We start from the raw sequence: 11,735 nt of genomic DNA, 5'->3' as shown, positions 1-11,735 counted from the left end.
CCCTAGTTTGTGAGAAATCAAACCCTGCAACAGAACCTGGAGGTAGAACCTTTCTGCCTCAATGAGCTGCTGCACCCACACCAGGTAAGCTCTCAACTTGACATTTCGACCACGATTAGAGTATCCTAGGTCACCATGGAAGGTACAGGTTCATGCCTTTTAAGCCTCTGATGAGAGAGAAAACTCTGCAACTATACCTAGCGCACTGTCTTGTACACTCAGAGACCGTCGTGGTTCATGTTGGGTGCTTCCATACAGTCTCAGCAGCTCTGTATTCTCACATCCAAAGATGAAAGAAGATAGTAGATAATGTATAGGTTACCCATAAAAAGAAAAAAAATGATAGTCCTCACATGCTATGTGTTATACCCAAATATAACCATCCAATTATATCGTGCCATGTCATCAGAGCGTTGCAACCTATTAACTACCGAAAGTCCAACAGATCACATCCGTACCCGCTCAAATAAGGAGTCTACTAAGAATGGCGCTACATGCCACGTAAGCGTGGGTCAATCCATCCTTATACTAATTTATTCCTATAAGGAAACTATAAGAGTAGCGCCCATGATTCCTATCAACCAGGGATTACATTCCTAAAGGGACTCTACCAGTGATGTTCCTACCATGAATAGAAGACTAACAGATTGGGACTCTCCTCCACCGCCTCTACTTGCCATAAACACTATATATACTCAGATATAACCCCTTACAGAGGCATCTTGATTATTAACAGTTGTTGCTTAGAGAGATCTGACTTATGCATCGGAGAGTCACCCGCTGGTACAAACCGGCTCTCTTGTGTTTACTCTGCTCCTCTGTGCAGGCCACAGTGAAAGGAGATAATTCGAGGAGATTTCTTGACGCAACACTCTGGTTATATAAGATCCTTTCTACTCTATCGGTCCCCACCCAAAGAGGTGGTGCTGTGAAGCTTTACCCGAGTCTCAAAACAATAAACTGCTTTGATACCAATTTCAAATTGACGTGGTTAGATGCCCTGTAGAGATTAGGTAGAGAAAGAGGAGAATAGAGAAGGAGAAGAAGAAAGTATGAAGTAGAAAGGAGAGCAAGTTGGCCAAAATACTATTTACATGAATATGCCCAAAATACCCTCATAAGCTATACCAACAATTAAAATGTTGGCATTGAGACAAATGGAAAGGAAACAAGAATACTATAGAGATTTAACATTACTTCATTGTTGTTGATCTATATGTTTATATTGGAAACCGATTGCTACATGAGAATTTACATGTGTAAAATTGTCTTTTTGATTTCAGGTTGCTGGACAACTACTCCCCATGTAAAAAAATGGTTTGACTCTCTCTCTCTCTCTCTCTCTCTCTCTCTCTATCTATCTATATATATATATATATCGTCACATATATATAATTCAAGTATTGCTTCACTGAAAATCCAGATCCAATAGAAACGTGACTAAAATATAGGCAAGCCATGGGAATAAAGATATTTATATATATTATATATTTATAAATTTGGATGACGCCCTAAGCCCTTAGGAATGTACTCAATTTAGAAGAAGACAAATGAATACTTTATAATTTGGTGACTGTTGGTGTGAAGATGTGGAAGGTTAAATTTACATGTTATAGGGTTCAGATATTAACTAATAAGAACAAACGCATAAAAATTATATTTACTTCTGTCAATGCCACATGCACTTATCAGCATGATTAATGAATCCACCATCTTTACTATGGGTTACGTGTATTTTTCCCTATGATGGCCTCTAATTTTTCCTTGAATTCTTAACAAAATGGCCGATTGTTGATGTCTATCAGGTCTCTGATGTATTATTTAGATTCCTTCCATCTTTTTTACCATGGTTAAGTGTAGTTTTGGATTCCTCCCATCTTTTTTACCACAGTTAAGTTTAGTTTTGGATTCCTTCCATCTTTTCTACCATGGTTAAGTCTAGTTTTTGTCACAATACAAGTGACACTGCAACCCCTAGTTCCCTACTCTAACATCCAACTTGTATCCCCAAACTCACGCTTATAAGATTTCATTTAGCCCTGTTTAAAACCATGTCAAAACTCCTTAATTGTAGCTGATTTTGTTATCTATATAAGAGCCATAATCCAAAATTTTGCCTTTGTTTCAGCTTGTAAGTGAATGATTTCAACACCCCAAAATATCTTCCACATCTTCATTAATAAATTAGTTGCTGTTGCAAGACCTTGTGCATTCTTAATCCTTCAACCCAATCCTCTTTAATTTTTTCACCATTACAATAGTCAGACTTGATGGCGTAGAGTGCTGCAAGTGAGTCAGGGGAGCTATTTCTTGCAGGATAGATGATGGGTCCCAGACTTACCTTTGGCTCGACAACTGGCATCCTTCAAGTGTCTTTGCCTCCATTGTTAGCCCCCGCACCATATTTGCTTCCGGCCTGGACAGGTTTACTCTAGTGGCTTCCATTATCACCAGTGGTTCGTGGTCCCCGCCCCCTTCCCCCCCGCCCCTCGCTGATCTGTGGAGCTCCCTCCCCCCTATCCCCCCTGGTCACCGAGGAAGAGGTGATACCATCTTGTGGCTCCCCTCCACCTCAGGTACTTTCAGCTCCCGCTCGGCTTGGGACTTGGTTAGACAAAGAGGGACCCCATGTCCTTGGCACAAAGTGGTTTGGTTTAAAGGGCACATTCCTCGGCAGAGCTTCACCGCTTGGCGTGCCTTAGCTAACTGCCTCCCCACCCAAGCTTTTCTCATCCATCGCCACATGCAAGTCTCCACCAGCTGCTGCCTTTGTTGGAATGGGCACGAAGATACAGACCATCTGTTCTTCTCTTGCCCCTTTGCTGCCTCCATTTGGAATCGGGTCCTTCGTCACTGCTGGCCTGCTAGGAGAACGCCCCTCACTCTTCCCCGTGAATGGGTCTGGATTGATATGACTTTTGGGGGTAATTCGATCTGTGACAGGATTGGCAAGCTTGCCTTTTGTGCTACTATTTCCCACATTTGGATGGGGAACGTAACCTTAGAAGATGGACGTCCAACTCCCGCTCTTTTGACAAGATTTGGAAGGCCATCTTCTTTGATGTTTCATCTAAAGCTTATTCCCTCACCCTGAGTAGTGTCTGGGATACTCCAAGGAACAGGCTGATTGTTGTCTCCTTGGGTCTCCCTACCACCATTCTTCGCCCTAGCTAATCTTTAGCTTCGGCTTGTTGGCCCTCGGGCTTGTATATTCCCCCCCCCCTTTTTTTCTTTGTAATTTAAATTTTCATTCATCCAAAAAAAAAATAGTCAAACTTGATTATGCATTAATGGCATCTTGACCATGTTTTTTTATGTTGATCAATTTCCAGTTGTTAAAATCAATGACTTGTGGGGGCTTAAGAATCAAAAGATAACTATAAATTTTTTCAATGTGGTATATGAAAAAACAAATAAAAGCTTATGCAATGAATGCACTAAGATATCTTTATGTCACTACTCCCATGTTGAACTGTAATGAACTAATGATTGCTCCAAAAAAAAATCTATTGTCCAACTTGATATCTTAGGGGTTTAAGTTGGAAGTTGAGGAATGCAAGAGAACAAGGAGAAAGATGTAAGTGGAAGGTTGAAGAAGAAGAAGAAGAAGAGAATATGGTAATGTTGTGTGTTGGAGTATTGTCTCCACCACACCTATATTATTACTTCACTAATGAGATAGAAGAAATTACATACACCTCCCTAGGGAGGTAAAAGGTAAAAATAAAAAATTACAATATAAGAGAATTACTTAACAAACTAGTTCCTAAAGTACCCTTACAACATATAAACTCTAACACTCCCCCTCAAGCTGGAGTATAAATGTCATGCATTCCCAGCCTGCATAATAGGGTATCAAACTGAAGTGAAGTAAGCCCTTTGGTAAAGATGTCTGCCAATTGATCACCAGTCTTCACAAAAGAGGTGCAAATACAGCCGGAGTCTATCTTCTCTTTGATGAAGTACCGGTCCACTTCAATGTGTTTTGTTCTGTTGTGTTGCACTGGATTGTGAGCAATGCTTATAGCTGCCTTGTTATCACAATAGAGCCGCATAGGTTCGTCAGTATCAAACCCCAACTCCTGAACCAATCGTTTGAGCTATATAAGTTCATAAACTCCATGTGCCATTGCCCTAAATTTTGCCTCTGCACTGGATCTGGCTACAACAGGTTGTTTTTTGCTTCTCTATGTGACCAAATTACTACCCACAAATGTGAAATAGGCGAGATGTAGATCTTCTGTTTGAGATGGATCCATCCCAATCAGCATCTATAAAGCCCTCTATCCTCAGGTGGTCATGTCTGGCATACAATAGTCCTTTCCCTGGGGAGGACTTCAAGTATCTGAGGATGCGGTATACAACTTTCAAGTGCCCACTCTTGGGAGCATGTATAAATTGACTCACAATTCCCACTACATAAGAAATATCTGGGCGAGTCATAGACAGGTAGATGAGTTTCCCCACTAGTCTCTGGTACTTCCCTGCATCAATAAGAGAGGGACCACGATCTTCTCCTAGTTTGTGAGTCTGCTCAATAGGTGAACTTGCTGGTTTGCAACCCAACATCCCTGTCTCTTTTAACAAATCAAGAACAAACTTCCTTTGAACCAATGCATAGGACAGTTCCAGTGTAGGGAAGGGATCCTTGCTAAGAATCTGAACCCTAATTGGATCGTATTCAACATTAAGGCCAGCCAAAAAATCTAAACCCTAATTTTATCGACATGCTTCCTATACGCAGCAATGTCATTGGCAGTAGTGGGCTGATAATCAGAGTAATGATCAAGTTCTTGCCAGCACTTGCAAAGTTTAGCATAGTATTGAGAGATAGTCAACTCATTTTGTTTAGTGTCATGAATTTTTTTTCTTAACTCATATACCTGAGCATCATTCCCAACCTCGGAATAGGTATCCTTTGCGGCCTTCCATATCTGGGCAGCAGTGTCAAGGAGAAGATAACCGGGTGCGATGGGAGAATGCATAGAATGTATAAGATATGACATTACCATAGTGTCATTAGATAACCACCGAGTCAGGGCAGGTCCTTCTTCAACAGGTTTGGGAAGGCTGCTTGTAAGGTGTCCTGTATAACCACGGCCAGCAATAGTAAGGTAAGTAGACCTTGACCACATCAAATAATTAGTCCCATCTAGTTTAGTGGGAGAAGCAAAAGGAAGGTACTCTGGACGAGCAGATCCATCTGAGTCAGCTGAAGTAAGATCATACATGATGTCGAAAGTGTAGAAGACACGGGTTTTGAAATTCCCACAAATTGAACCGTCAAAATAGGCTCAAACTTGGATCGAATTCTCTGTAGGTAGTATGGAATAAGTCCTCAAAAAATCAGCTACTTTTGATGAAGAAATAAAAAACCCTAACAGGGCAGATATCAGAATCGAGTAGAATCCTAGGTTTTGAAATTCCCACAAATTGCACTGTCAGAATAGGCTCAAACTTGGATCGAATTCTCTGCAGGTAGTATGGAATAAGTCCTCAAAAAATCAGCAACTTCTGATGAAGAAATAAAAAACCCTAACAGAGCAGATGTTAGAATCGAGGAGAATCCTGGGTTTTATGACTGCAGAAATTTCAGCCGTCAGAATAGGCTAAAACTGAGGTCGAGTTTTCCTCTAGTAGTGGGGAATATGTCCTCCAAAAAACAGCATTGTTGGATGAGCCAATTAGAAACCCTAATTTGATAAAAAAAAAATTAGGAAAACCTGGGTTTGGAGAAATTGCAGGTCTGGATCTGAATTGATTGTGATCCACTCCTGCAGTCTTCAAACAAAGAAGGTGTGCACCAAGTATAGCAGAAAAAAACCTCCAAAAAAGGAAGAATCGATCTTCAAGGTTGGAGAAGTTCTGCCGGTAGAATTAGGGCACACCAATGATCTTCAGTATTTAATGAGGTGGTATGGAGGGCAGCATCTAAATCCTTAGCAGATTCACCTCATAGTTGCTGCCCTGAATGAGAGAGAAGAGCCGAGAGTGATAGAGAAGAGAAAACTAGAAACCGTGGAGGGGAGGGAAAAAAAATAAAAACCAAAAACTGAGAAAGCTGTTTGTTAGATCATAATTGGCTTTGATACCATGTAAACTGCCTTGAGATCTGAATGCTTGAGTGATCAATATGGATCACCAAGCTCCTTTATTTATAATCAAAGAGTTACAATAATCATACTAGAATTAGGAAAGCTACCCTTACCTATTCATATTAGGAATACCCAAATAAGAATAGGCTAATGGAGAACAAATATAAAATAGGACAAAACTACCCCTATCGGGTAGAACTACTTATTCTAACAGAAGTGAAGAGAGGAAAAAGAAGAGAAGAGGAGGAGGAAGCAAGAAGATGAAGAGTTGAGAGAGAACTATAGGGAGAGAAATCGATTACTCTCCCCTACATTGTTTCATTAAACACTTTATGGAAATTACACATGCCTCCCTAGGGCATGATAATTTATCGGATCTTGCTGACTTTCTATATAATGACCGCCCCATTGCTATCAGGAAAGGTGTTCGTTCCTGCACACAACATCTCATTTCCCATTTTGTCTAGCTGCTATGGTAGAGGAAATGCAGGCTGTGGGCAAAAATGGTACTTGGGAAATTGTCCCTCGTCTTGGGGGAAAGAAATTGGTTGGGTGTGAATAGGTGTGAATAGTCAAGCAGAGGGAGCATGGCACTGTTGAGAGATACAAGGCACGTATGGTTGCAAAAGGCTTCACCTAAACCTATGGGATCAACTACCAAGAAACCATTGCCCCTATAGCAAAGATGAATTCGGTAAGGGCTTTACTATCTTGTACTGCAAATTTGGATTGGGATTTCCAACAATTGGATGTCAAAAATGCATTCTTGAATGGGGATCTTGAAGAAGAGGTTTATATGGACCCTCCTCCTGGCTTTTCATTCCCATCTGATGCTGACCGTGTTTGCAAATTGAAGAAGTCCCTGTATGGTCTCAAACAATCTCCTAGGGCATGGTTTGGACGGTTTTTGAAAGCCATGCAGAAGTTTGGGTATAGACAAAGCCAGGCTGACCACACAGTTAGAACTCTAAGTTGGATCGGTTTTAGGTAATAGAGAAGTAACTTGAAGCAAGAAGGAGAAGGAGAAGGGAAAGAGAAGAGAGGAAGAAGAAGTGAGATTGAGAGAATCGTGAGTTAGAGAGAAAGCTCCCCTAACTCCTTTATTTACTTCACTAATAACTTCTTGAGAATTACATAAGACCCCCCAAGGAGGTAAAAGATAAAAAGAGAATAAAAAGTAAAATTACAACTCTATGGCTTATAATAGATATAGAGACAAATATACCCCTAGCACATAAACTCTAATACTCCCCCTCAAGCTGGAGAATAAATGTCATACATTCCCAGCTTACATAGAAGAGTACTGAACTGGTTAGGGATAAGGCCCTTAATTCAGCCTCTGCACTGGATCTAGCTATAACTGGTTGTTTCTTACTCCTCCATGTAACAAAGTTACCACCCATAAGGGTACAGTAACCGGAAGTAGATCGTCTATCAGAAATTGAACCAGCCTAGTCTGCATCAGTGTAGCCCTCTATCCTCAAGTAACTATGTCTAGCATATAGAAGGCCTTTTCTGGGAGAGGATTTTAAGTACCTGATGATGCGATAGACAACATCAAGGTGTCCACTTTTGGGAGCATGCATGAACTGACTCGCCACTCCAACTGCATAACTAATGTCTGGCCGAGTCAAGCAGAGGTAGATCAATTTCCCAACCAACCTTTGGTATTTCCCTGTAACTATGAGAGGAGAACCATAGTCTTCACTAAGTTTGTGATTCTGATCAATTGGGGAGTTGGCTGGTTTACATCCCAACATTCCTGTCTCTTTTAATAGGTCCAGAACAAACTTCCGCTGGAAAATATTGATGCCTTTCCTTGATATTGATACTTCAATCCCCAAGAAATATTTCAAAAGTCCTAGATCCTTGATTTCAAACTGTTCAGCCAGGTAAAATTTTAACCTCTTCATCTCATCTTCGTCATTCCCAGTCACAACAATATCATCAACATAAACAATAACAGCAGTAACTGTACCATTACCTTTCCGGATAAACAAGGTATGTTCAGCCTGACTCTCGGAATATCCATTCCTTAGAATGGCCTGTTGAAACCTCTCAAACTAAGCTTTGGGTGACTGTTTGAGACCATAAAGTGCCTTATTGAGGAGACACTTTCCCTTCTGTTGAAGGAGACTTGAAACCAGGAGGAGGTTGCATATATACTTCCTCTTCTAGATCACCATGAAGAAAAGCATTCTTCACATCTAACTGATACAATGGCCATTCTTTGTTGGCTGCCATTGATAGAAGGACTCTGATTGAGTTGTGCTTGGCCGCAGGAGCAAAAGTCTCTTGGTAATCAATACCATAAACTTAACTGTACCCCTTGGCTACCAACCGAGCCTTGTATTTGTCCACCGTACCATCTGAATGGTACTTGATTGTATAGACCTACCTGCATCCAACTGGAACTCTCCCCCTGGGGAGATCAACAAGAGTTCATGTACCATTATTCTCAAGAGCACTCATTTCCTCAGACACAGCTTTCTTCCATTTTGGATCAGATATAGCCTTAGTGAAATTTTGGGGAATAGCTGCAGTGGAGAGAGCAGTGGTAAAAGCAAGACCTGTGGGGGAGATAGCATCATAGGAAACAAATTGGGCAATAGGATTAGCGTAAGCTCGTTTGCCCTTTCTAGTAGCAATTGGGAGATCTAAGTCAAAAGGAGGATCACCTGACTGAGGCTGAAGCTTAGGATCCAGATCCAAAGAGGGCTCTTGGTAGATCTTCTTTCCTTTACTCTGCAAGCATTCACCTTTTTTGTAGTGAATGTGGTAAGCTTCTCATGACCAAAATCTCTTGCAACACAGCCCTTCTTTAGGTTTACCAATGTCAAGAAATGGGGAAGTAGGCAAAGGTGGGAGGAAAGGGTGATCAACATCCTCTTCATTCCTTCTGTGCCCCCCCCCCCCTGAAGAGGATGTTGATGAGAAGGAGTGAAGAAGGGGATAGACTCAAAGAAAGTGATTTCTTTGGAGCTGAAACGCTTTCGGGAAGCGGGATGATAGCACTTATACCCCTTGGTAGAAGAGGAATAACCAAGGAAAAGGCACTTAAGGGCCTTGGGATCAAGTTTAGTCCTTGCCGATTTATTGACATGGACATAGCACACAACTAAAAACCTTGAGAGGAAGAGGAAAGGCAGAGGTTTGTGGAAGTAGAGTTCCCAGAGGAGACTTGGAGCCAAGTAGCAGAGTTGGCATCTGATTGATGAGAAAGGCAACAACAAGGAGAGCATCAGCCCGAAAAGTTTTGGGAACATGCATGCTAAAAAGAAGACTTCTAGTGACCTCCAACAGATGGCAGTTTTTCCTTTCAGCCATGCCATTCTGTTTGGGGGTATCATTGTATCAACACATGCAATTTGGTGGATAATACCATGGTCAATAAAGAACTGTTGGAGCCCCCCATACATGTACTCCCCCCCTTTATCAGAGCGGACTATCTGGATGCAAGTACCAAATTGAGTAAAAATTAACTGATAGAAATTCTTGAAAGCAGCATAAACATCACTCTTTTGTTTCATTAAAAAAGTCCAAGTAGTCCGAGTGTAGTCATCAACAAATGAAACAAAATAGCGGTATCCAGACAAAGAGGTAGTGGGAGCGGGTCCCCAAACATCAGAATGCACAATATGAAAAGGAACAGTGGATCTATTACCATGATAGGGATAAGAAGTGCGACAGTGTTTAGCAAAAATACATGGTTCACACTGAAAAACATGCGAAGAAGAAGTAAACAAGTGAGGCAACTATTTCCTCATAACAACAAAAGATGGGTGGCCTAAACGTTGATGCCAAAGCATCATAGAATCCACAGTACTTCTATCAGTCTAGCCACAAACATAAGACTGAGCAGCCTATAAAACAGATGGCTAGGGCTTAGGAAGGTAGAGTCCATTCTCCTTACGTCCATTGCCAATAGCCCTCTTCGTCTCCAAATCCTGAAAGACATAATGAGAAGGAAAGAAAGTGACACAACAGTTCAAAGACTTGGTTAAATGACTGACAGACAACAGGTTAGTGGCAAAATTGGGCACATAAAGTACATAATCAAGAGAAAGGGAAGAAGTGACTCGAACATTGCCCTTACCAGAGATAGAGGAAAGAGAACCATCGGCAACTCTAACCTTATCTTTACCGGAGCAAATAGAGTAAGAGTCATAACACTGAGACATACCAGTCATATGATCTGTAGCACCAGAGTCAACGACCCAAGTGGGAGCAGTGGAGGGGGCAGATGTAGAGGCCTGCAAGGCTGAGGCTGAGTCTGACGCTGCAGGAGTAGTAGAAGACTGACCAAGTCAGGACATCATCCGACGTAGGGCTGCAATATCTTCTCTGCAGAGAGAATCAGGATCAGGCTGTGGTCCAGGTGACTCTGTATCAGCTGTCACAGAATGGGCTCAAGCTCCCACAGTCTTACCACCTCGGGTACCAGATGATCCACCACGCCCACTAGGAGGCTGCCCATGAAGGGCCCAACACCTGCCCTTAGTGTGCCCCAACTTTCCACAATGGTCACATTTAAATCTGTCTCGACCTCTCCCTCCGCCTCTCTGGTCACAGTGGGAACTAAAAACAAGAGCAGATCTCTCCAGTAATGGTGCAGTGTCCATGGATCCTCTTCTAGTCTCCTCACTCTGGAAGTAGCTACACTTCCTCCAGTGATGGGAGAGGACACCTCCTTAAGATCTGCAAGCGAAGTGGCTCAAACTCTGGGTTAAGACCACCAAGTAGAATAAGAATCCTTTCCTTTTTTTCTTTCCTGTGAACCTTGCCATCATCCTTAGAATTGGATAGTTGGAGATTACCGTAGTGATCATATTCCTCCCACAAGCTAATAACAGTGTCATAGTGGTCAGATATGCTCCGATCACCCTGTTTCATATGGATGATTTTTTGCAGGATTTGAGACACCTTGGCTGAATCACCAACTCTATCATAAACTCTAGAAGCACTGTCCCAAATATCCTTCGCAGTTTCCTTACTCATAAACCTCCTACTGATCTCAGGTTTCATGGAGAATATCAGCCAGGTCATAACAGTGGAGTTCTCAGTCTCCCACTTTTGATAGTCTGGCTCAGTAGAAGCGGGAGCCTTGATGGCGCCTGTAATATACCCCAACTTTCCCCTACTGCGCAGGGACAACTTCACCGATCGAGACCAATTCAAGTAGGTGGTATTGTCGAGTTTCACAATAGAAAGTTGGGTGTTGGGGTTATCAAAGACAGCCATGGAGGGGAGAGTTCCACTGGAGCTGCCACTAGTAGCTCCCAAAGACCCACTAACTTCAGAGTCATTTCCAATCATAGTGGAAAGAATGCAACAAACAAACTCAATATAGTCTTGCACAAGTGGGGAGCAACCTCAACCCAACCACAAGAATCAAATCAGCAAGCTACTGAGAAACCGAGAGCACACTTTTGATGAAAAAAAAAAGGGAACTAAACCCTTCCAACAACCAACACACAGCAGTCCAGGGCCATAACAATAAATATATCTGTTAGCTAACAAGAGTTCAAAGCATCAAAGGGTCCTCTGGTTCCATTCCATAATAACCAAGGCAGCCAGCTAGCAAAAAATTGCAACCAAAGGCAAAAAACAGAGCAGGCGATACCTAATCAGCAGCCAAAA

At 42.0% G+C, this 11,735-nt stretch overlaps 1 protein-coding gene across 1 annotated transcript in view; it reads left to right on the top strand.

Annotated features, from left to right (window-relative positions):
• Positions 1 to 1,228: 1,228 nt before the first annotated feature.
• Positions 1,229 to 11,735, top strand: part of LOC122666716 (beta-hexosaminidase 3-like) — a 22,568-nt gene continuing 12,061 nt past the window's right edge. The window contains exon 1 of the mRNA XM_043862770.1: positions 1,229 to 1,317. Coding sequence (XP_043718705.1) covers positions 1,244 to 1,317 — 74 coding nt within the window. The 5' untranslated portion in view covers positions 1,229 to 1,243. The remainder of the gene's footprint in view (positions 1,318 to 11,735) is intronic.

Source organism: Telopea speciosissima, chromosome 7, assembly GCF_018873765.1.
Source record: "Telopea speciosissima isolate NSW1024214 ecotype Mountain lineage chromosome 7, Tspe_v1, whole genome shotgun sequence".
NCBI classification, from domain to species: Eukaryota; Viridiplantae; Streptophyta; class Magnoliopsida; order Proteales; family Proteaceae; genus Telopea; species Telopea speciosissima.
This window is presented reverse-complemented; position numbering and strand designations above follow the sequence as displayed.